Source organism: Culex quinquefasciatus, chromosome 3 (genome assembly GCF_015732765.1).
Source record: "Culex quinquefasciatus strain JHB chromosome 3, VPISU_Cqui_1.0_pri_paternal, whole genome shotgun sequence".
Lineage (NCBI taxonomy): Eukaryota > Metazoa > Arthropoda > Insecta > Diptera > Culicidae > Culex > Culex quinquefasciatus.
The window spans coordinates 55,274,329-55,297,977 of NC_051863.1; the positions used below are offsets into that span (position 1 = coordinate 55,274,329).

At 33.5% G+C, this 23,649-nt stretch overlaps 1 protein-coding gene across 2 annotated transcripts in view; it reads right to left on the reverse strand.

Annotated features, from left to right (window-relative positions):
* LOC6048628 (furin-like protease 2) overlaps positions 1-23,649 on the reverse strand; it is a 614,884-nt gene that overhangs the window by 109,169 nt on the left and 482,066 nt on the right. For both annotated transcript variants that reach the window (XM_038260446.1, XM_038260447.1), the window contains exon 4: positions 19,290-19,475. In XM_038260446.1, coding sequence (XP_038116374.1) covers positions 19,290-19,475 — 186 coding nt within the window. The remainder of the gene's footprint in view (positions 1-19,289; positions 19,476-23,649) is intronic.

Here is a 23,649-nt window from a genome sequence, read left to right on the forward strand (position 1 = left end):
GAAGTTTTAAAAATTGAGTTTTTGTGACAAAAAGTTATTGAATTTTTAAAAGTTTTTTTTTTTTTTGATTAGACCTAATCATAACTAACAATCATCCCACATATTCGAAACACCCAAAAACTTGGAACACTTTTGTGATAATTTGTCAATAGCATGCCAAATGCAGCTTTTCTGTTGACCCTACTATTTTTAGGACATTCATTTGGACATTCTCTGGACATTTCACTAGTAAAAGAAGTACTCTTTAGACAAAAAAAACTTCATTTCAAGACTATTTTATCCAGAGCAGCAAAACACTGTCTCCAAATTGCCTGTTCCAAAATTGTGTCCATTATCCTAAATTTAACTGTTATTTTCACAAAAAAAAGTTATCAGACCATTCATAAAACATAACTTAGCTTGAGTTTTATTGATTTCAGTGTGTGAAGAAAACCAAGGTTTGTTTACATCGGTACGAAAAAAAGTGTTCCGAATTCATGGTTTTCATGGTTCAATGTTTTTTTCAATTTAAATTCGGTTTTATTAGTTAATTATTAAGATACAATAAGAGCAATTCTCTACCAAAACCGGAAATGGATTTTATTTGTATTTTTTTATTTGGCTCAAACTTTGTGGGGGCCTTCCCTATGACCAAATATGCTATTTTGTGTCATTGGTTCACCCATACAAGTCTCCATACAATTTTGGCAGCTGTCCATACAAAAAATGGTATGTAAATATTCAAACAGCTGTAACTTTTGAGTAACTTTTTTCTGATCAATTTGGTGTCTTCGGCAAAGTTGTAGGTATTGTTGAGGACTTTTGAGAAAAAATAGGTACACGGAAAAAAAAATTTGCAGATTTTTTTATCAACTTTTTTTTCACTAAAACTCAATTTCCCAAAATACGTATTTTTTGATTTTCGAGATTTTTTGATATGTTTTAGGGGACAAAAATCCGCAACTTTTGAGCCATAGAGAAACATGGTCAAAAAATCTGCCGCCGAGTTATGAATTTTTGAAAAAATAGTGATTTTTGGAAAAAATCGAAGTTTCATGCAAAAACAAATTTGACATTATTTTTTAATGCAAAATTGAATTTGCAATCGAAAAGTACTTTACAGATTTTTTAATTAAGGGCTCCGTTTACAAGATATAGCCACCGAAAGTTTGATTTTAGCGAAATATTTGCAGTTTTTCAATTTTTAAAAATAGTGACCATGAGTGACCATTTCTAAAAATATTTTTTTTGAAAAGTACAGAAAATTTGCTATAAAATTGTCTTAGAGACATTGAAGATTGGACCTCGGGTTGCTGAGATACAGCGGCTTAAAGAAAAAGAAACACGAAAATTGAAGTTTTCTAAGTCTCACCCAAACAGCCCACCATTTTCTAATGACGATATCTCAGCAATTAATGGTCCGATTTTCAATGTTAATGCATGAAACATTCGTGAAATTTTTCGATCTCTTCGAAAAAAATATTTTGATTTTTTTTAAATCAAGACTAACATTTGAAAAGGGCCAAATATTGAATATTACGCCCATGTTTCTCTATGGCTCAAAAGTTGCAGATTTTTGTCCCCTAAAACATATCAAAAAATCTCGAAAATCAAAAAATACGTATTTTGGGAAATTGAGTTTTAGTGAAAAAAAGTTGATAAAAAAAATTTTTTTCCGTGTACCTTTTTTTCTCAAAAGTCCTCAACAATACCTACAACTTTGCCGAAGACACCAAATTGATCAGAAAATTCACTCAAAAGTTACAGCTGTTTGAATATTTACATACCATTTTTGTATGGACAGTTGCCAAAATTGTATGGAGACTTGTATGGGTGAACCAATGACGTAAAATAGCTTATTTGGTCATAGGGAAGGCCCCCACAAAGTTTGAGTCAAATAAAAAAACACAAAAAATAAAAATGGTCGAAATCGGCCGATTTCGTAGAGAGTTGCTCATAAGTTCTTTTGAGGTACATAACAGAGTTTTGGAGTTCCTTACAGCTGTGTGTTACATCATAACCTATGTCGGAACAGTTATTGCTTATAAATAACGGTGTCACCAAGAGTAAGATAAAAATAAAAAAAAACTTACTAAAATATTAAATGTTTTTCATCCAAAATATTACATAAAACGTAAAAATTTACAGCCGGTCTATACATCAATCGAAAGATACCAAAAAAAGCTTTCACATGAAGGTAAAGGCAAATCATTATGTTCAACTATCGATTTTCTAAGTGGGATGACTGTACATTTTTTTCAGAAAATTGCAAATCGATCATAAAGTCCCTTCTCAAGATACAGAATTTCGAATGTTTTCATAGCACTTTTTAATGGATAGCTTTCAAATTTGTATGGAAGAAACTAACGATGCAAAATGGTTAATTTGGAAAAAGGAAATCGATGGACAATGTTTAATATCAATTAAAAATACAATGATAAGTTGGTATGGAAAATTCTCGAAAATTGCCCAGAAACGAACCGCAAAAATTCTTGCATTCTTGGAACCTTCTAGTTTATGCATCCACATTAATTTAGAATGATCAGAAAAAATATATGTTGGTGTACTCAATTTTAAGCTTTATTCAATGTTCCCACCTGCACTCACCAAGTATCCTGACCACCCTCCCGGTACTGACTGCGGTTTCGGTCGCTGCGTTTTCCCACCTTAACCACACGCTCTGCATCCACGGTGCAACCAAAGGACGGCCACTAAGCCGCCCTAACCGAAGGCGGAAGTTTCGCGCGTGTAATTAATTGCCCGTCAGTGGACATGAATCCCCGGCGAGCCTTTCGCGGGATTTCCGTGCTGACCAGTTAGCTAATATTCGCTACAGGATTATTAATCCCAACGAATTAATCTTCGACATGTCCCCAAGGGACGAGGGTTTCTCAACGATCCTAAATCTACGGCGTGTTGTAACCGATGACTTGGAATTAAGCCATCAAGCTTCTGCCACTTTGGGGGAGAAGGGGACGAGGGGGTCGACCAGTGACAATGGCAAGAAGTAGCACGGCCACAATTTATGACGTTTGTTGTGGGTGGTAACGGGAAGGGTCGGGAAAGTTCCCAGCACCGTCGTTGTTCAATTGACCGGAAACAGCGAAACCAGAACCCGGTTATGTGGTTGTTTGCCACAAATGCAATCAATTTTATCCCGAATAATTGTTGAATAATTTTCCGTGACCCTTTCGCATGTTCCCCCAGACCTCGCCCGAAAGCCCCCTGCGTCGTCCTTCTCCAGTGAGTCATATGTGTGTGTGTGTGGGATGTTCTGCCGGGAGAGGGTTGCTACATAATTATCATACAAAATTTATGCCCTCGATAACGGGTCCGATCTGCGCAGGAGGACTACGAACACGGACACGTGGTGACAAACCTAGTGTGCTAATTTGTTGAAAGTGGGTGTAGGGTTGTCCAATGAGAGTCATTGTAAGGCTGGATTTTTCATTGTATTAAGTTCCATCTTCAAGCACCTTTAAGCCGGAAGGTAAAGCTTCAAGTCTTAAAATCTCGGAAAAACTTGACACTGGGTGTGCTGTTACAGTGACAGCAGCACCATCCGGCAGAGCATAAATAATCATATCAGACTTCAACCCTATCCTTGCGAGCAGCTCGCAATAAAGCATCCACTTTAACTTCAAGTGTTGTCCTCTTCGGTAAAGTCAATTGTTTATATCTTTGCTTGAGTTTTTTTAGAACTTCCATCGCTTACAAGAATTTAGGAAAATTGAAAAAAGAGAAAATATTTAACAAACTTAATTTAAATGTCAACTTAAAGCTTTTTCATATTTTTCCTGGATTTACCAAAAAAATAAACAGATTCTCTAGGTTCTCTAGGATTTCGGTCATTCGATTTTTTTTTGTATTTTTTAATCCGACTGAAACTTTTTTGGTGCCTTCGGTATGCCCAAAGAAGCCATTTTGCATCATTAGTTTGTCCATATAATTTTCCATACAAATTTGGCAGCTGTCCATACAAAAATGATGTATGAAAATTCAAAAATCTGTATCTTTTGAAGGAAGTTTTTGATCGATTTGGTGTCTTTGGCAAAGTTGTAGGTATAAATACGGACTACACTGGAAAAAAATGATACACGGTAAAAAAAATTTGGTGATTTTTTTATTTAACTTTTTATCACTAAAATTTGATTTGCAAAAAAACACTATTTTAATTTTTTTTTATTTTTTGATATGTTTTAGAGGACATAAAATGCCAACTTTTCAGAAATTTCCAGGTTGTGCAAAAAAGCATTGTCCGAGTTATAAATTTTTTAATCAATACTGATTTTTTCAAAAAATTGAAATATTGGTCGCAAAATTTTTTCAACTTCATTTTTCTATGTAAAATCAAATTTGCAATCAAAAAGTACTTTAGTAAAATTTTGATAAAGTGCACCGTTTTCAAGTTAAATCCATATTTAGGTGACTTTTTTGAAAATTGTGGCAGTTTTTCATTTTTTTAAATAAGTGCACATGTTTGCACACTTTTGGAAAAAATATTTTTGAAAAGCTGAGAAAATTCTCTATATTTTGCTTCTTCGGACTTTGTTGATACGACCTTTAGTTGCTGAGATATTGCAATGCAAAGGTTTAAAAACATGAAAATTGTTGTTTTCTAAGTCTCACCCAAACAGCCCACAATTTTTTAATGTCGATATCTCAGCAACTAATGGTCCGATTTTCAATGTTAATATATGAAACATTTGTGAAATTTTTCGATCTTTTCGAAAACATTATTTTCAAAATTTTCAAATCAAGACTAACATTTCAAAAGGGCCAAACATTCAATATTACGCACTTTTAAAATGTTAGTCTTGATTTGAAAATTTTGAAAATAATGTTTTCGAAAAGATCGGAAAATTTCACAAATGTTTCATATATTAACATTGAAAATCGGACCATTAGTTGCTGAGATATCGACATTAAAAAATTGTGGGCTGTTTGGGTGAGACTTAGAAAACAACAATTTTCATGTTTTTAAACCTTTGCATTGCAATATCTCACAACTAAAGGTCGTATCAACAAAGTCTGAAGAAGCAAAATATAGAGAATTTTCTCAGCTTTTCAAAAATATTTTTTCCAAAAGTGTGCAAACATGTGCACTAATTTAAAAAAATGAAAAACTGCCACAATTTTCAAAAAAGTCACCTAAATATGGATTTAACTTGAAAACGGTGCACTTTATCAAAATTTTACTAAAGTACTTTTTGATTGCAAATTTGATTTTACATCGAAAAATGAAGTTGAAAAAATTTTGCGATCAATATTTCGATTTTTTGAAAAAATCAGTATTGATTAAAAAATTCATAACTCGGTCAATGATTTTTTGCACAACCTGGAAATTTCTGAAAAGTTGGTATTTTATGTCCTCTCAAACATATCAAAAAATAAAAAAAATCAAAAATAGTGTTTTTTTGCAAATCAAATTTTAATGATAAAAAGTTAAATAAAAAAATCACCAAATTTTTTTTACCGTGTATCATTTTTTTCCAGTGTAGTCCGTATCCATACCTACAACTTTGCCGAAGACACCAAATCGATCAAAAAATTCCTTCAAAAGATACAGATTTTTGAATTTTCATTCATCATTTTTGTATGGCCAGCTGCCAAATTTGTATGGAAAATTATATGGACAAACTAATGATGCAAAATGGCTTCTTTGGGCATACCGAAGGCACCAAAAAAGTTTCAGTCGGATTAAAAAATACAAAAATTAAAATTGAAGAAAAAAGACCGATTTCGTAGAGAATTGCTCAACAGCAACCCTCCCACAGAGGGTTTCATCAACACCGCCTTCTCATGTACCGTGTGATGGGGCCAGAAGAGTTTTTGAAGATTTGTTGACTTTTGCGCCATGTTTTCCGGCGGGTGCGATCGCATTTCGTCACCACCTTTCTATTTAGCGCAGCAGCTCAAGTTTCCTCGAGTTTTCCACGTCGAATCCACGCTGTGTTTGTAGTTTTGTGTTCATGTGTAACTTGCACGCGCGTGCGACTTGCAAGTGTTTTAAAAAGAGGGTGTGTGTTGTGTACTTAATATGATAAGGAGGGAGAAATGGAGCAAAGTGGACCAGGTTTTGATTTTACTCAGTGTCTTTGATTTTGAAATATGACATTTGTTTAATATTTTACTATCTTGAAACTCACAAATAAAATTTAGAACAATTTTCCGATAAGATTTTTTTTTAATTGTATTAATAGCAATTCTCTACGTTAATCGCTCTTTTTTATCAATTTTAATTATTGTATTTTTTAATCCGCCTAAAACTTGTTTGGTGCCTTTGGTATGCCCAAAGAAGCCATTTCGCATCATTAGTTTGTCCATATAATTAGTTTGTCGATACAAAAATGATACATGATAATTCAAAAACCCATATCTTTTGGAGGATTTTTTTGATCAATTTGGTGTTTTCAGCAAAGTTGTAGGTAAGGATACACGGCGTGTTTTCTGGGCAACCTTAAGGAGAAAAAATAGTCATCACTACTTTCAAAAGTGTCTTATAGGAAATTTTCTCAGCTTTCCAATGCTTCTAAGAGCGAAATGTTTCATCGGGAAATTTCTGAGATATCTCTATTTGATTTTTTTCTTTCAAAATCCTTGATCATTTATTGGAAACTTTTAAATAACAGTCCAGGAAACTTGTCAAATGATGTGTTTCATGTGTATTTTACTGACCAAAATGTGCAAAATAAGACAAGAAACAACTTTGTAGAAGGTTGCAAACCGGTAAACATTTTGGAAATTTAGTTTTAACCAAATTTTTGAATATGTGGGATTTATTCAAATAATAAAATAATAAAACCGAATTGAAATATTATTTTTACAAGAACAAATAGGTTATTACATAATTGTTGTATACAAATAACACCGGTCTGCTCTGATTCAGCTTGGAATTAGCTGATACAACCGAAATTTCTACAGGTTTGAGATTGATAGGGTATTACGAGATTTTTATGAATAAATATCATATTTCCTTAATCAAACACTAACTAGTTGCATGGATACAAAACATGTTTTATACTCGAAATTATACCGCAAATTACCGTTGCTAGCTTTAGGAGAAATACTTTTCATTAGTATGAAATGATTTTTTCAGTTTTTTTTTGTATTAAATGATCAAGGAATTATCAATATTTTAAAAGTTTATCAGACTCTCATCTTCAATCTCATCATAAAAAATATATATGTCGTGATTTTTGTTAAAATAGTTTGGAAAGAAAGTTCCTATTAGATTTTTTTTAGTTAAAATACTATTTAATTTTTGTTCAATCAAAAATAAATGTTTGTGACGGTGTTTTCAGAATTCTGAATTGGAAGACTCGAGTTTTATTGCTAATTTTAAGTGCATTTTCTACAGAAAACATTTTATAAAATTTTATCTTTATTTATACTCATGAAAATATGACTTTTGAAGCTTGCCACAGTAATATGTAGTACATTTTCGATTTCAAATCATATTTGTATTTATGTTCCTGGTTAATGTTTGCTTAAGAAAATATCAAATTTATTCATTAAAATTCAATAATACCATTAACAATCACAAACCTGCCAAAGTTTCGGTTGAACAAGCTAAATCAGAGTAGACACGTGATATTTGTACACAAAAAAAAAAATGTAATTTTCAAATAATTCTTGTAAAAAATACATTTTTACACTGTTTTATGATTTTAATTTCTGAATAAATTTCATATATTCAAAAATTTAGACAAACACAATTTTCAAATTGTTTAGCGGTTTGCAACCTTCTACAAAGTTGTTTCTTGTCTTACTCATCAAAATGTGCAAACATTTTGATGAGTCAATGACTCATGAAACACATCATTTGATAACTTTTCTGAACTGTTAGTATAAAGTTTCCAATAAATAATAAAGGAATTTAAAACCAAAAAACTTAAAATAGAGATATCTCAGAAATTTCCCGATGAAACATTTCGCTCTTAGAAGTATTAGAAAGCTGCGAGAATTTCCTGTAAGACACATTTGAAAGTGGCGATGACTATTTTTTCCTGATAAGGTTGTTCTATAAAACACGCCGTGGATAAGGACTACACTGAATAAACATGATTCACGGTAAAAAAAATTGGGTGACTTTTAATTTCACTTTTTGTCACTAAAACTTGATTTGCAAAAAAAAAAAAACACTATTTTAATTTTTGTTATGTTATGGGCAACATCAAATGCCAACTTTTCAGAAATTTCCAGAACGGGCAAAACATCTTTGATCGAGTCATAAAGTTTGGAATCAATACTGATTTTTTCAAGAGATCGAAATATTGGTCGCAAACATTTTTCAACTTCATTTTTTGAAGTTAAATCGAATTTGGAATTAAAAAGTACTCCAGTGAAATTATCATAAAGTGCGCCGATTTCAAGTTTTAGCCATTTTTAGATATCTTTTTTGAAAATAATCGCAGCTTTTATTTTTTTTTTGATAAGTGCCCATGTTTGCTCAATTTTGAAAAAAATATTTTTGAAAAGCTGAGAAAATTCTCTATATTTTGCTTTTTTGAACATTGTTGATACGGCCTTTAGTTAAAAAACAGGACCTCACCATTTTCTTACGTCGATATCCCAGCAAATAATGGTCCAATTTACAATTATGAAACATTCGTGAAATTTTCCGATCTTAGAGAAAAGAATATTTAGTTTTTTTTTAAATCAAGACTAACACTTCAAAAGGGCTAAATATTCAATGTTATACATCTTTGAAATGGTAGTCTTGATTTAAAGAAATGAGGAAAAAATCATCGAAGAGTTTGAAAAATTTAATTAAAAAAAACAGTTTATTTTACTCTTATTTTTAAAAGTACCATTTTATTTCCATTTTTGGCTTCTAAATGATTTAGCAGTTTCGAAGTTGCATTTTTTTAAATAAAATTCATTAAAGCTTCGAAGAAAAGTTTGGCTTGCTTAACTTTTAAATATTCTTTCAAAACCTGAAAATTTATAAAACAAAAATCAGCTGGTGAAACTGATTAAAACTACACCGATAAAAAATTAGAGTATTATTCATCAGGAAATTGTGACAGATTTTATTTCGAAAAAAAATGCGTAATATTACATCAGGAATTGGTGATTATTCATCAGTTTTTGATGAATATTTTTCAGGTTCACATTTTTACACAATTTTATTAAATATTACTACCAAATTTTCAACCTTCCAAAATTCAACTTTTTTTTCTTTGTAGTAGAGCCTCTAATTTCCCGGAGTTAAGAAAATCCTGTGAACGAGACATTTTAAACTAGTTTTTTTTTTAATTTATTGATTTTTATTCGACAAATTTTGGTTCTGATTAACATGTTGCAACAAAATTCTGCAGGACAGCTTTTAAACTTGCTTCTGCAGCAAGTTTTAGAGAATGTGAACGACTTTGAGGCTGAAAAAAGGTAAAGTTCCCCTAGTTTATGATTTTCAACAATTTTGTTACATGAATTCCAGCCTAGTTATGACTTCAATCGAAATTCGAAAAGGTCAAAAAGTTGTTTTAAATTAAACGATAAATCAGCATCATTCTTCAACTAGTCTTCCATTTGTCACCCTCTAACACTCATGATTGCACCAGCCTCCATTTTTTTAGTGATACTTCATGATAAAAAAACGAAAAAAAAGTCAATTTTACTTTTTATGGAATGAGGATAATACCTGTTTTTCAAACGACCAATTATTGATTTGATTCAAAATAAATAAAATAAAGATCTCTCGTTTTTAGTACATTTTCAAAACATTGATTCCATGAAGTAAAGAAAATTAAAATATTTCCTTAAGTTTTGGGAAATGGTGATTTTTTTTACGGGATATTTCAATTTCCAGGCCGAGAATTTTACCATCTAGTTGAAATTGCAAGCCGTAGCATACACTTAGATGAAAAAAGTTTTTATTTAAATGCATATTACACTTGCCCAGTTGTTTTGAAAACATTGATTTTAAAAATATATAAATTATGAGAAAAATAGAACATATGAAACAGATGTATTAAGATTTTTCCAGAAATTTTCATGTACAGTGCCACAAGTTGTATTTTTTTCGCAAAAAAATATTTCTTCAAATATCAAAAAGATATTTAAAGAAGTTGTTTTAAAAGAAATTTTGTTCTAAGTTTCACCTGTTACTTTGAAAAAAATCCCAACTCTAAAAGCAGATTGAATAACTGTGTCAAATAATTTTCAAATTTTGCATAAAAAAGGAAGTGAAAAATGTGCTAAGCATACTTTCCTAAAGTTTACATTTGAAAGTATAATTGATTTTGAAGATTTTGAAGTCCACAAAATTTTGTTAATTTGAATAAAAATTGCGACAATGAACGTTGTTCAAAGCGATTTGAATTAATAAAATTTTAAACAATTGAAGTTGAAATTTCGAATCAGTACCTTTTGTATTTATGATTTATTTATGTTCAATTCCATTTAACCCTGCAAACTCATGACATGTTTGGCGAAGGAAAATTTTCATTCGCAGAAATTTGTCTACTCGTATTTGCTCAAATTTTCAAGCAAACACAGCCCGACATTCGCATTCGTCAACCTTGCTTGCGCATCACCAGTTTGAAATTAAATTTCATATCTAATTAGTGTTTGTCTTTTGAGAGCTTGAACTCGTCTGAATCTGACTCTCTTTATAGCTGCTAAAACGGCTGTTTTCCACAAGAATCCAACTTCCTGCCCAGCTCATTGTTCACCGATAATCGGCCATTACTTTCGAATGATATTCCCCCCCCCCCCCCCTACCGTCATTTCCGAGAATATCCGTTCCCGATCAGCGCCACCCATTATCGGGCGTAAATCATCTACGTTGGGAGGGGAAAACACACCCCGATTTTCCCAGGCTTTCCACCAACCCGACGATGGTGGAAGAATCGAAATATTTTCTTTTCTCATTCTCACCAGAGAACGGAGAAAAAAATCGCTGGCGACCGGAAGCCTTGGGTGGAGATCACTTTTCCTCCCCCTTTTTTCGATTTTATTTATTTTTATTATTCCATTTTTCTTGGAAACACACACACCCACGTGTGTGTTTGTGTGGTGAAAAGTGGAAAACATATAGAAATCATAAATTTTAGGGCAAACCATATCGGTGCTGGCTCGAAGAAGATATTTGGTCTGGGACGGTGAAGTGAGTTGAGTATTTTTTTTTCTGTCTGTAAAGAACGAAAAACTCTTCGAATCAAACGTGGGAAGTGCCGAAAATCGTTTGATATCGATCGACAAAGTATGATTTATTCGGTAAATATTTGCTAATACAACCGTCTTGAAAGGTTGTTGTGTTGTATTTTTAGCTTTTGAAAGATGAAAGTTTACTGGAAACTTTATGATTGAAGTTGAATGTTCACTTTTGGACGTTTAATGTGATGCTGAAATAAAGTATCTTTTTTGAGGAAATACTCGCTTTCACGTTTGTTTGTGTTTTCATGTTAAATTTAATATTTTTTTCACTTTTTGTCATTTTCAATGTCAAAAACAGATTCAAGTAGAATTAAAGCAGCATTACACTGGAAAGTTTTATGCAACATTATACTACTGCAGCATTCTGCACCAAATTTCACCTCCCACCGCGCAAAAATACTCATCACTCTTTATTTCCAACCCACCCACGCACCACCCATCATCTAAGAGCGCCCACGTCGAAGGATGCTGCCCGGGAAAAACCTTCCGACCGGGTGTTTGCACATGCCAAAATAATCATAAAATTCCGTCAATTTTCACCAAATAGAAGCCGCCCTTTTTCTTTTGTGCAAATGCCACTAACGCAGCTGCTTGTGCCAACAAAGTTCTGTTTGTTGTGACCTCCTCCCCTTCCCCCCCGAAAAAAAGATAAGGTCAATATTTGCGCGCATAAAGAAGCTCACCGAGGGAGGCGATTTTTGTTGTTTCACTGGAAAGTTTTTCATTCGTGAGAAAAATGACGCAGAAATGAAGGATTAGAGAGGAGTGAGATAGGAAGTTAACATTAACCTTCATTCAGTAAATTAAAAAAAAATTATTGCTCTTTGAAAATTATGATTTTAATAATCTTCTATTAAAGCTCAATTTATAATCTACAAAAATGATCGTCAAATCAAATTTTGAGTCGATACAAATGCATTCAATCTTTGAAATGTAAATTTACCTGAGTTCCTTAAAAAAGAATTAGTTATAAATACAGTTTATGAACCAACAATGTTTCATTTTTTTTTATTTTAAGGAAAATGACAAACTAACTAGAAAAAGTTATGGGTAGTTCAAAACTGTCACAAAATAGCTTAAGGTTATTGTTTTTGACACAGCAACATAATCGATCAAATTTCGTAGTTGAGCCCAGAGCTGAAAATGTCAGGGGTCCTGACGCGAAAATCGGCGACGCATACACGATTTTTTCAGATCCATTCACTGAATCGCAAAACCGTGACATAAACAAACCCGACTCAGTCGTGAGTGCCCTAGCTCACTGAGCAGCTGCAATGCGAGGCAGTAGTCGACCAACGCTCATTCGACGTTGCACGCACACACATAAAGAAACAAGTTTTTACACAAAAAGTTGCTATTTATGCGTGGAAATGTAATTTTGAGTAAAAGTTAAGGTTGTTTTAAGTGTTTTGCACAGTCTAGAACTATTCAATTGTTTAAAAATAGTCAAAATAGTGTTTAGAGAGGATTTTACGAGTCAGTCATACGACACGAATTGAGTGAGTGTAGCTCATTTTTTCACGTCTCTCATTCTCCAGCAGCCGACCGGCACGAGACAGGCGGCAGTGGTTGAACGGACACAGTAGGCTTATAGTCAGATGCTAGCAGTGAACTGACATTTTGGTTTGCTTCATGTGTACGCTGGGTTGGAAACATTTTGCAGGCCTGGTTGAGCCATTCTCTGAGATTTCGGTCATTTGACTATTTTATTATTTTTTAGCACAAAAAAGCCATTTTGCATCTTTAGTTTGTCCATATAATTTTCCATACAAATTTGGCAGCTGTCTATACAAAAAAAGATGCATGAAAATTAAAAAAAAAAATATAAATTTTGAAGAACTTTTTTGACTAATTTGGTGTCTTGGGCAAAGTTGAACACGGTTTAAAAAAATTGGTGATTTTTAATTTCACTTTTTGTCAGTAGAAAAATCACATTTTTTTATTTTTTAATATGTTTAAGGAGATATTAAATGCAAACTTTTCAGAAATTTTCAGAATTTGCAAAAAAACAAATTACCGAGTTATGAATTTTTGAACATTTTTCAACTTCGTATGTCGATGTGAAATAAAATTTGCAATCAAAAAGTACTTCAGTGAAATTTGGATAATGGGCACCGTTTTCAAGTTATAGCCATTTGTTGGTAACTTTTTTGAGAATAGTCGTGGTATTTTTTTTTAATTAGTGCCCATGTTTGCAATTTTGGAAATAGTATTTTTGAAAAGCCGAGAAAATTCTTTATATAAATGGCAATATTTCAGCAGCTTGGGGTCGTATAAACATACGGGAAGGTGGGGCAAGAGGAACAATCGCTCGTACGGCCGTAATTTTTACAATTTTGATTATTTCCAGTATGAGGAATTGTTGCTAGCAATGCAATTAGCTGATTCTACTACCACATAACCGCCAAAACGACGTAAACGCCACGGGGCATAAGATTTAATGAAGTTTTTTCAAAACCTTTGTTTTCTTATAATATTTGGAAAGTACACAATAAGGCTTAGGGTTCGTTTTAAGGCTCATTTTATCAAAATGCTATTTTTCCTAGATCAGTAGTGTCCCTACCAATGACATGCACCTATTACAAAGTATGATTTAACTTCTGATTATTTTTGTTGAGAGCTTTTAAAAAATCTTGTTCAGGTGGGGCAAGTGTACCATATGGATTTTTAGTATGGAAAAAATTACGAATTGCTGCAACAACATATTTTATAGGGAAATAAATACAAAAAAGTACTTAAAAACTGATAAACAATTGTTAAACAAATTGTCCATACAAAATATAGTGATAGCATGAAAATTTACTGTTTATCATCTAATTAATATTTTTTTCGTAAAAACGGTAAAATTTTCAAATACATTTTAATTTGATGTATCTAAATGATAACAGTTCAATTGTTAGTGAATTAACATGTTTTTTCATGCATTGTTCCTCTTGCCCCAACGGGTTGTTCGTCTTGCCCCACTAGTTGAGTAGAACGTACGGAAAATCAAAAATTTTAAAATCATTTTTTTACATTAAAAAACAGGATTTTTTGAAAACTTGTTCCAACAAAGTCTTAGTCAAGACCTAAAATAAGAGGATTTTAATAAAATCCGACAGATTTTTTTAACTTTTAATGGGTTATAACGATCATTTCCTTAGCTTGTTACACTTGCATCAGAACTGATTTCGAAATTAATAACTCGGTCAAAGATTTTTTAAGCATTCTGGAAATTTCTAAAAAGTCGGCATTTAATGTTCCCTGAAACATGTATAGAAAAAAATTAAAATTGTATTTTTTGCAAATCAAGTTTCAGTGACAAAAGGTTAAATGTAATATCACCAAAAAAATTACCGTGTTCAACATTGCCAAAGACACCAAATCAATCAAAAAATTTCTTCAAAAGATACAAATTTTTGAATTTTCATTTACTATTTTTGTATGGACAGTAGGGTAGTCCAAATCCGGGCTTTTTTGGGGCTACCCCCTGAAATCAAAGATTGACCCATCACTAGGCTAAATTCCAAATTTGAGCTCATTCTGACCACGGGAACCTCTCCCTCTATTCGCTTAAAGTTTGTATGGGAAAAATCGTCTAAATGTATGGAGAAAAGCAACTGTTTTACTTTTTTACCTGTGGAAGGCGCCATAATTATCCGATTCTTACCATTTCTCAAATGTAGAACCTTCATTAAATTTAGAACAACTTTCCCGAAGACACAATATTTTTTGGATTTTTTCCCGCGAAGTTATTAGCGCCCAAAACTGGCCATTTTTGGGCGGCCAGCTGTAAGGGGCTACCTAACAACGATGTTTATTTCCAATTCTTACACGCACGTGCTCTCTCTCAGGTTCAATCTCTCTCACTAGCTTGCTCGCCTGCCTGCCTGCCTGTTTACCTACAAGCGCGCGCTGTTTCTCTGCTTGGACTTTTGTCGTCGTCGTCGTTTTCGTTTGCTATCCGCTGCGCTGCGTTTCTGGCATTTTTATTATAGTTTTCAACTAAAATAGCAGGATTGTTTTAAGATATATTTAGCATATAATTTCTTAAATTATGTCAAAAATAAAAAAACTGCGCTGAAAAAATAGTTTAAAGAAAAGACAGCTTAGGCTCAATTAAAAAAATACAGCAAATGTCATGAGAACAGGGTTTGTTTGTTTTTCCAAGCATTACACGCAGTTTTTCGTATATGCTAAAGAAACATGATAATGATTCAATTATTTGAAAAAAATCTTCAGGTAATACAAATGTTGTTCCTTTAGGTAGTTTGCTTTAACAAAATTATACTTTAGTTCAAATCAGAACAAATCAAGGCAATTTTACAATTATTGCTGCAAATTTTCATTCATACTCTCTAAAATTATTTTTTTATACTTTCTGGAAATTTCTTTCTGTGTTCCTAGATCACCTGCAACAAATATTGCAACTGTTTATCATTTTTTGTCAGTTTACCTGTAAATTTTTCGTTTCAGGAAACATCTCTTTCTGCACAATCGTTAACAACCTTCAGATCTTGCAGTTGCGGCCTTCCTTTAAGATACTCTTTTGGATTCAGTTTTTAAAAAAATCTAAAGAAAATTCCTTCCTTTTTTATCTAAAAAATACTTCATGGTATTTCTTGTAACAAAAGCAGATAAATAAAAATCCAAAACGTTTGCAATTAGGTTTGGATCAGAACAGATGACGATTCATGGATGAACTAATTCATCAAATTTGTATTCTCTCTCACACGCTCTTATAATATGATATCTATTGTTGTGTTTTTTTTCGTTTTGTTGTTCACATATTACATTTGATTTTATATCTCAATACAAACCGACTATTTTTGTTGAAAATTATAATAAACATGCCAGGAACGCAGCGCAGCGGACGGCAAACGAAAACGACGACGACGACAAAAGTTCAAGCAGAGAAACTGCGCGCGTGCTTGTAAGTAAACAGGCAGGCAGGCAGGCAGGCGAGCAGCTCGTGAGAGAGTGAACCTAAGAGAGAGCACGTGCGTGTACGAATTGGAAATAAACATCGTTGTTAGGTAGCCCCTTACAGCTGGCCGCGCAAAATGGTCAGTTTTGGGCGCTAATAACTTCGCGGGAAAAATCCAAAAATATTGTGTCTTCGGGAAAGTTGTTCTAAATTTAATGAAGGTTCTACATTTGAGAAATGGTAAGAATCGGATAATTATGGCGCCTTCCACAGGTAAAAAGTAAAACAGTTGCTTTTCTCCATACATTTTGATGATTTTTCCCATACAAACTTTAAGCGATTGGAGGGAGGGGTTCCCGTGGTCAGAATGAGCTCAAATTTGGAATTTAGCCTAGTGATGGGTCAATCTTTGATTTCAGGGGGTAGCCCGAAAAAAGTCCGGATTTGGACCACCCTAATGGACAGCAGCCAAATTTGCATGGAAAATTATATCGACAAGCTAATGATGCAAAATGGCTTCTTTAAGCATACCAAAAGCACACCCAAAGGAAAAATATATCTCAAAATCTGCAACAGTGGATTTGCTGCAGAAAATGTCACATTTTATAACATTTTTTGCAGCAAGCCCGTAGATCATTTTTGCCCGCGTGTAAACATTTCTGCGATCTGCAGTTCTCACCAATACATACAGTGCTGGCCCGTCCCTGAGCAACACTTCAGAGAGAAAATTATGTTGGTTCTCTTTCACTCACATTTCATCAAGCGTCCATGGCGCGGTGGTAGCGTGTCGGATCAATAACCAAGAAGTTGGTGGTTCAATCCTCGTTCTGCTAAGTGTTTTTTTTTGTGAAATACAACCATAAAGTCGTCGGTAATGTCGATAATTGTCGGTAACGGGCAAAAATGTCATACTCCTATATCGCAAAAAATGCATGAGGACAGATTTCATGCAGATTCTGATATACTTTCATGCCGCCATGCATCACAATCATGCGACTGCCAGTTGGGTGCACTGAAAAAATTTAGCCGGATTTAAAAATACAAAAATTAAAACAAAAATACTCGATTTCGTAGAGAATTGCTCAGTTTTATTTGGCGAACGGACAATTATTTGACCTCCTTTTAAAATTTTTTCTTTAAACAATTTTTTAATTTATTGAGAATAAGTCTATTAGAAAATTCACTGACAGAATCTTCAAGAGGACATTCTGCCGCTTCGATTGATGTAGAAAAGTTCGTACTTCAGTTGCTTTTTTTGTACTTTTTACATTAGAAATTTTTTTTGGAAAAATATTTGACTTACTGTACTTTATAGTATCACGTCTTTAAAAAATATATAATATTCAATAGAAAATATTTTATGCGCTAGGCAATTGGCAGATCTTTAAACTAAAATTTCAACAATTAATTAATGCTGTTTAAAAATTTAAATGCATTAAAATTCTTATCGATTACAAATTATTCAAGTGTTCATCAATTTCCACAACCAAATCTTTCCAGACCTAAATATGATTATTCTTTTTTTAATTTCGGGAATCCTCGGGACAAATTATAAAAATTCCTCTGATCTACATCTGATTTGTTCTTTTTTTGTATGGAAAGTGTCCACGGGGTTTATGAATGGTCCACAGGTTGTTTTTATAATCTTGAAATGAATTTATCGTAGTTCAGGATTAGCTGATCATAATTTGTATAGATTGAGATTGTTAACAACAAATACTTTAAAAAAAATAATTTTGGAATAAAACAGTTTATCTGTTCGATTTTTTATTTCACTATTTTTAAATTATAGAAATTTTTATATGTTTTAGGGGACTAAAACAGACATCTTTTAAGCCATAGTGCAAGATGGTGCAAAATCTGACTTAGAAGGTATCCCAAGTAACATTTTTTCCAGGAGTTACGCAAGAGCTCTCAAGATAGCTACAGCATAGCAGTTTGGACCGCGGTAGGATAAAATTCTCTTCAAAACTTCTTCAGGAGTTTGGAAGAGTACTTGAAGAGATCTTTTCCAAAACAACATTTCAAAAATTTTATTGTTTGATCTGAACTGTGAAATATGAAAAATAATCTTATTTTAATCGATTCGTATTCTTTGTTAAGCTGTATGCTTGAAATGTATTGTCACTTTTTCAAGTCTCAGAGAGTTGTACACCCAACTGGCAGTCGCATGATTGTGATGCATGGCGGCATGAAAGTATATCAGAATCTGCATGAAATCTGTCCTCATGCATTTTTTGCGATATAGGAGTATGACATTTTTGCCCGTTACCGACAATTATCGACATTACCGACGACTTTATGGTTGTATTTCACAAAAAAAAACACTTAGCAGAACGAGGATTGAACCACCAACTTCTTGGTTATTGATCCGACACGCTACCACCGCGCCATGGACGCTTGATGAAATGTGAGTGAAAGAGAACCAACATAATTTTCTCTCTGAAGTGTTGCTCAGGGACGGGCCAGCACTGTATGTATTGGTGAGAACTGCAGATCGCAGAAATGTTTACACGCGGGCAAAAATGATCTACGGGCTTGCTGCAAAAAATGTTATAAAATGTGACATTTTCTGCAGCAAATCCACTGTTGCAGATTTTGAGATATATTTTTCCTTTGGGTGTAGTCAATCTTCGCAGCTTTCGAAAATTATTTTCCTATTTTGAGCCAAATCGTTCAAGGTTAAAGGGTTGCTTTACATCGTTAAAGTTGGTGATCGGATCGTTTTGCACTCTACAACAAAGTTGATTGTCATAACATTTTACATAAGAATCTTATAGTTGACAATGAATCGACACATTTAACGCCACTTTTCGGCGGAGTTATGATTTTTCTCTTTGCGAATTTTCCCATATAAACTGCAACGATAAGAAGCTACTCTTGATTCTTAACCGATTTGACTCAAAATTGGCGCAGTTACTTTTTTTCCCTAAAAAATCGAGGCAAGGGGTAGCTTTTAAGATTTTTCAATATTTAAAATTTTTCTTGCCACCCTTATGTTTTTCTGAAAGCCGAAATGTTGCTGGTCGTTGTAATTTATTCAGCAATCTATCATAACATGTGTGTAGTTCGTTTGTTGAAAAACCAGTTCCGAAAGCTCCCCACACTGCAAGCCACAAGCTTTTCTTACCAGCGCCCACCAAAAGCAGAACTCCCTCGCAAACTGGCGAGCTGTGAATCACCAATATCCATGAGCAGGTGCGAAAGGGTAAAAGGACGATACAACACATACTCTACTCACCAGGTACCACTGCTCCTTGAAGAGCGGATCGGGGAAGATGTTGTGCGAGCCCGTGTCCCGATAGTTGACCCGCTGGCTGCCGGGGGCAATCGAACGTGGGTCCGGAAACCGGACAAAGTCCTGGTCGAAGGTGGAGTAGTCGCGCTTTTTACGAATCTTTTCGTGCTGCTGCTGCATCCATCGCACCTGGTGGAATGGAGGGGAAAACGAAGGAGGAAAATTTGTTATCTAAATGTTTGTGTTTTACTTTACTCCGAAAAGCTTTTTGTTTGCTCGAAAAACAGATTTTCTTTTGAACCTTTTCGAAAACTCGCAGATCTTTCCCGATAACGATCAAAAGTAATTTGCACAAAAGAAATGCTTCACCACGTTCAATGTTTTCCCATTTTGGGCATAAACATTTCACAAGAAAAGAAACCCTCCCCCCTCTTCGTCACTTTCAATAGAATTTGCCAAACAAAAATAAGTGTATCTTCCCAATAAAGGAATCAAAAGGAACCCCCCTCGCCAATTCGTCGGACCAAACCATTCAGATAAGATAATTTAATTCCACTTCAATGGGAAAAGTGGCAGCCGTCGTCGTCGCGCGCTTTTCAAACCACAAGTGATGGACAAACAAAAAAACTGTTTTCCCCCTCCAGCTACGGGGGGGTGGCGGGATGAAACCATGATGATGAGAGCCTTTTCGATAAAAATCTCGCGCAACCCCGACCCCGTCTCCCACGCGGAACGGTTTTGATGAAAAACACCTTCCGGAAAATGAGCGGGAATTTGTGATGGGGGAGGAATATTTTTTTAAATTGAAACACTTAGCAGTGATTTGGAGATCAATCAAAAATATTGGGGGTATGAAATTATTTTAAAATCGCCAGATTTCTAGGATCTTTTCTTATCCGTATCATTTTAAATAATCGAAAAAAAATGTGTTGTTTTTCCTTTTCAAATGTTGATTTGAAATTTTTGAAAGAATTAACAGTCGAAAATCGGAATCGTCTCGTGTTTTTCAGAGGCTGTAAGTCAGCAACCATAGCACAGTGGCTACTTTTGGCTTGGTTTAAAATAAGGATAGTTCACGACTAGGATGATTATGAAAATTTAAGATTTTTGGATTTCTTTTTAATTTTTTGTCTTCGAAAAATTAGTTGAGCTTGTCATTTCAAGCAACTTTGTACAAAATACCCATTTAAAAAAAAAAGTATTTGTGTTTAGCTTCAATAATAAGTTTTTTATATCATAGCAATTCAGGCTTGAAATTTGGAGAAAAGAGGCGTTAAGTGCTTTAAAAAGAAACGTTTTCGCTTTAAAAAAACAATTTGTACTCAAGTGTCAATAAAAAGAGCCATGGTTTGCAAGAAGCAATTTAAAAACTAAAATAATTTGAAAAAGCGAAGGCCTAATTTTAAGCGCCATGTTGCATTCGAAATCTAGGACTACAAAAACTGGAAAAAAAATCCAGGGGTATTGTTTGTTGTTGTTTGTGAAAATGTTCGTTTTAGGCGCAAAAAGAACCCAAAAAACATTTCTTTTTTTAAAACATAGCTCGATTTAGTACGTTCCAAAAACTGATTCTAAATGTGGTAGTAATAGGCTTAGATTACGAAATAAAATTTTAATGTCTTGGACAAGGTTATTAATTCACAAGTCCAACGATTTTCTAAGAGGCGAAATATTCCCAAATATATTCCTGGAAGGATTGATTTTCAAAAACATCCTAATCGTGAACCGGTAAATAAGGGTTAAAACCAAGCCAGAAGCTGCCCTTTCCAATCTGCAACAACTGTTTGATAGGCCCAAAAGCTTCAAATCTTCAGAATTTTTCGAAAAAAATATTTTCCTCTCGCTTTTGCGTTCCGAACTACTATGCATTGGTCCAATCTTTTGTTTTTGAAGCACATTTTAGAGACTCAGAGTCATTGGAATCGAAAATTATAGTTTCTTCCGAATCGAATAATATAAATATAAAATAATAAAAATTTATAAATTTTTAGTGAATTATAATCTTGTAGTGTCAATCCATAAAAATTTAAAATGTTACAGGGATAATTTATCTTCATATAAAAGACAAACATAGCATTTGAAAATGGTTTTATCTCAGAACCAGCATCAGATAAAAAACACTTTACAGTAATCAATAGCAAAACAAAAATGTTTTAAAATGCATTTTACACCAAAAAAAAAATAGCGGAAAAAGCTTTAATCAATATTCAAAATTTCAAAAGATGTAAAGATTTCTGAATCAACGCAAAGAGGTGAAACAAAATTAAACACAGGGGCCTTAAATTTTTATACAAATTTTGAAGTTTATTGAAAAAAAAAAACAAGAAAAAATTGGCCCATAATTTTTCGGCAACAATTTTTGGCTTAATTTTATTTCTTTCCTTTCCCAAAATTGTATCAGTTTTAATATGATTGTAACAAAAAATTAAGAGCAAATTAAATTTAACGTTCCATTGATATAAATTAATTTTAAACACGACATTACAAAGTATGGTTCAATGTAATATCAAATTTCATGTTTGCATTCAGTCATTTATATTTTCTTTTTTTATGATTTTTAATATTGATCAAAATGTTAGGTAGAAAAAATTAATATATTCATAAAAAATGCATACAAAAACAGTTGAAATTTCGCAACAGGAGCGGTATCATGGTTTTTTTTTATCAATATCGATTTGGTATCTTCAGTAAAATTGGAGATGATGATTTGATTGAATTTTGATTTTTTTTAAAGAAATGTGCACAAAAAATCACAAAAGTTTCATTTTTAAACATTTAAATCAAACCAACAATTTCAAAATTACCGCTAGTTGCAAATTGTGCACAAATTAGATGGCACAGATAGCAATACATAAAAAGACTTCTTAGAGACAAAAATTCTCTGCATATAGGGAAAATCTACCCTTTCCAATCAAACACCTATCTTCGTCATATGGAGAGTTTGATGCTCGATTAAAGCTCCAAAAATACTATTTGGGCTATAAACTTACCAGCAACAGCACCGCCTCGAGTAAGCACGCAAATGTATGCCACTTACTGGCCAAAAAGATCACATTTAATGCACTTTTGATCATAATTTGTATTTTGCGAGACCACTTCTCATCATTTTGTTGGCACACACAGTGACACACACGAGAATCCCTCAAACGCTTAATGAATATCGCCAAAATTAACTTTTCACTTTCGTTTACTTTTTCACGGCGCTTAAGATATGAAATTGCTTCCAACTACCGGCAACATGTTCTTTTGATAATTAGTAAGGCACTCACTTGAAGAATAATCCCGAAAAATGTAATAAATTAGCAAGTGCCAAGTCGTTTGACGTTTCAATTTTCACATTGCATTCCAATCGAAGGCTGAAGAAAACCGAGCGAGAGACGAAGGCAAAAAAGAACAAAGGCTGGCCGTCAACACCACCACCAACACAGCCAGCGATGCCAGGAAACTTTCCCTATAAATGCCACTTTTCGTGAGTGTTCGTTTGAACTGTCAGCGCAAATGGCAACACTCGACAGAGTGTTGGAAGAAAAAAGAACTAAGCCAATATTAGAAAAATGGGCGTGGCCCAATGCATTCGCCTCGATTAGAATACCCTTGGGATTTTTTTTTTGTTAAATGCTTGGTAAAGAAATAGAATAACTTTTAGTGAAAGTGAAAATAAACAGAAATGTTCACAAAAACTTGCTCTACTCGTTGGTGTACTTGGTTTTAGTAAAATTCAAGGGAGACTCTAGATTATCCAGCACAGGGATGCCAGATACACAGATTTGTCTGTGTTTCACAGACTTTTGAGCTTGTGTCAGACATTTTTTGAGGTGCACAGACTTTTAAAAAACTTCATTAAATTATTATATTGTAATCTTTTTTGTCGAAACTTATTTCGTATGTCTTCAAATGCTTAAAAATGCAATTTCTGATGGATTTCAATGACTGTGAATTGATATATTTGAATTTTAGACAAAAGCACAGATATACACAGACTTTTTTACAGACATTTTAAAAAAACAAGTGGCATCCCTGATCCAGCATCATTCAAACACGACCGCTTATAAGGATTAAAATGGGTAGATTTCCCCTATTATAATTTTTTGCAGGCTACTTTTCGCTCCTGTTATTTTGTAAATTTTGATTTGATTTGATGTGTTGACCACCAGGGCCACAAGAATGTCCTATGTAGCGGTTGCCTAGAATTACAGTGGCTCAGACTTCGAGGGAACTTCTTCAAATTACTGCCGCATGATAGGTCAAAAGGGGATCGATGGACGCGAACAAGCAAAATCACTCACGGTGTCCTCAGGGGAAAAGAATCTTCTTCCGACAGTAACCTCCAATAACTCCTCCTATTTTTTGTAAATATAAAATT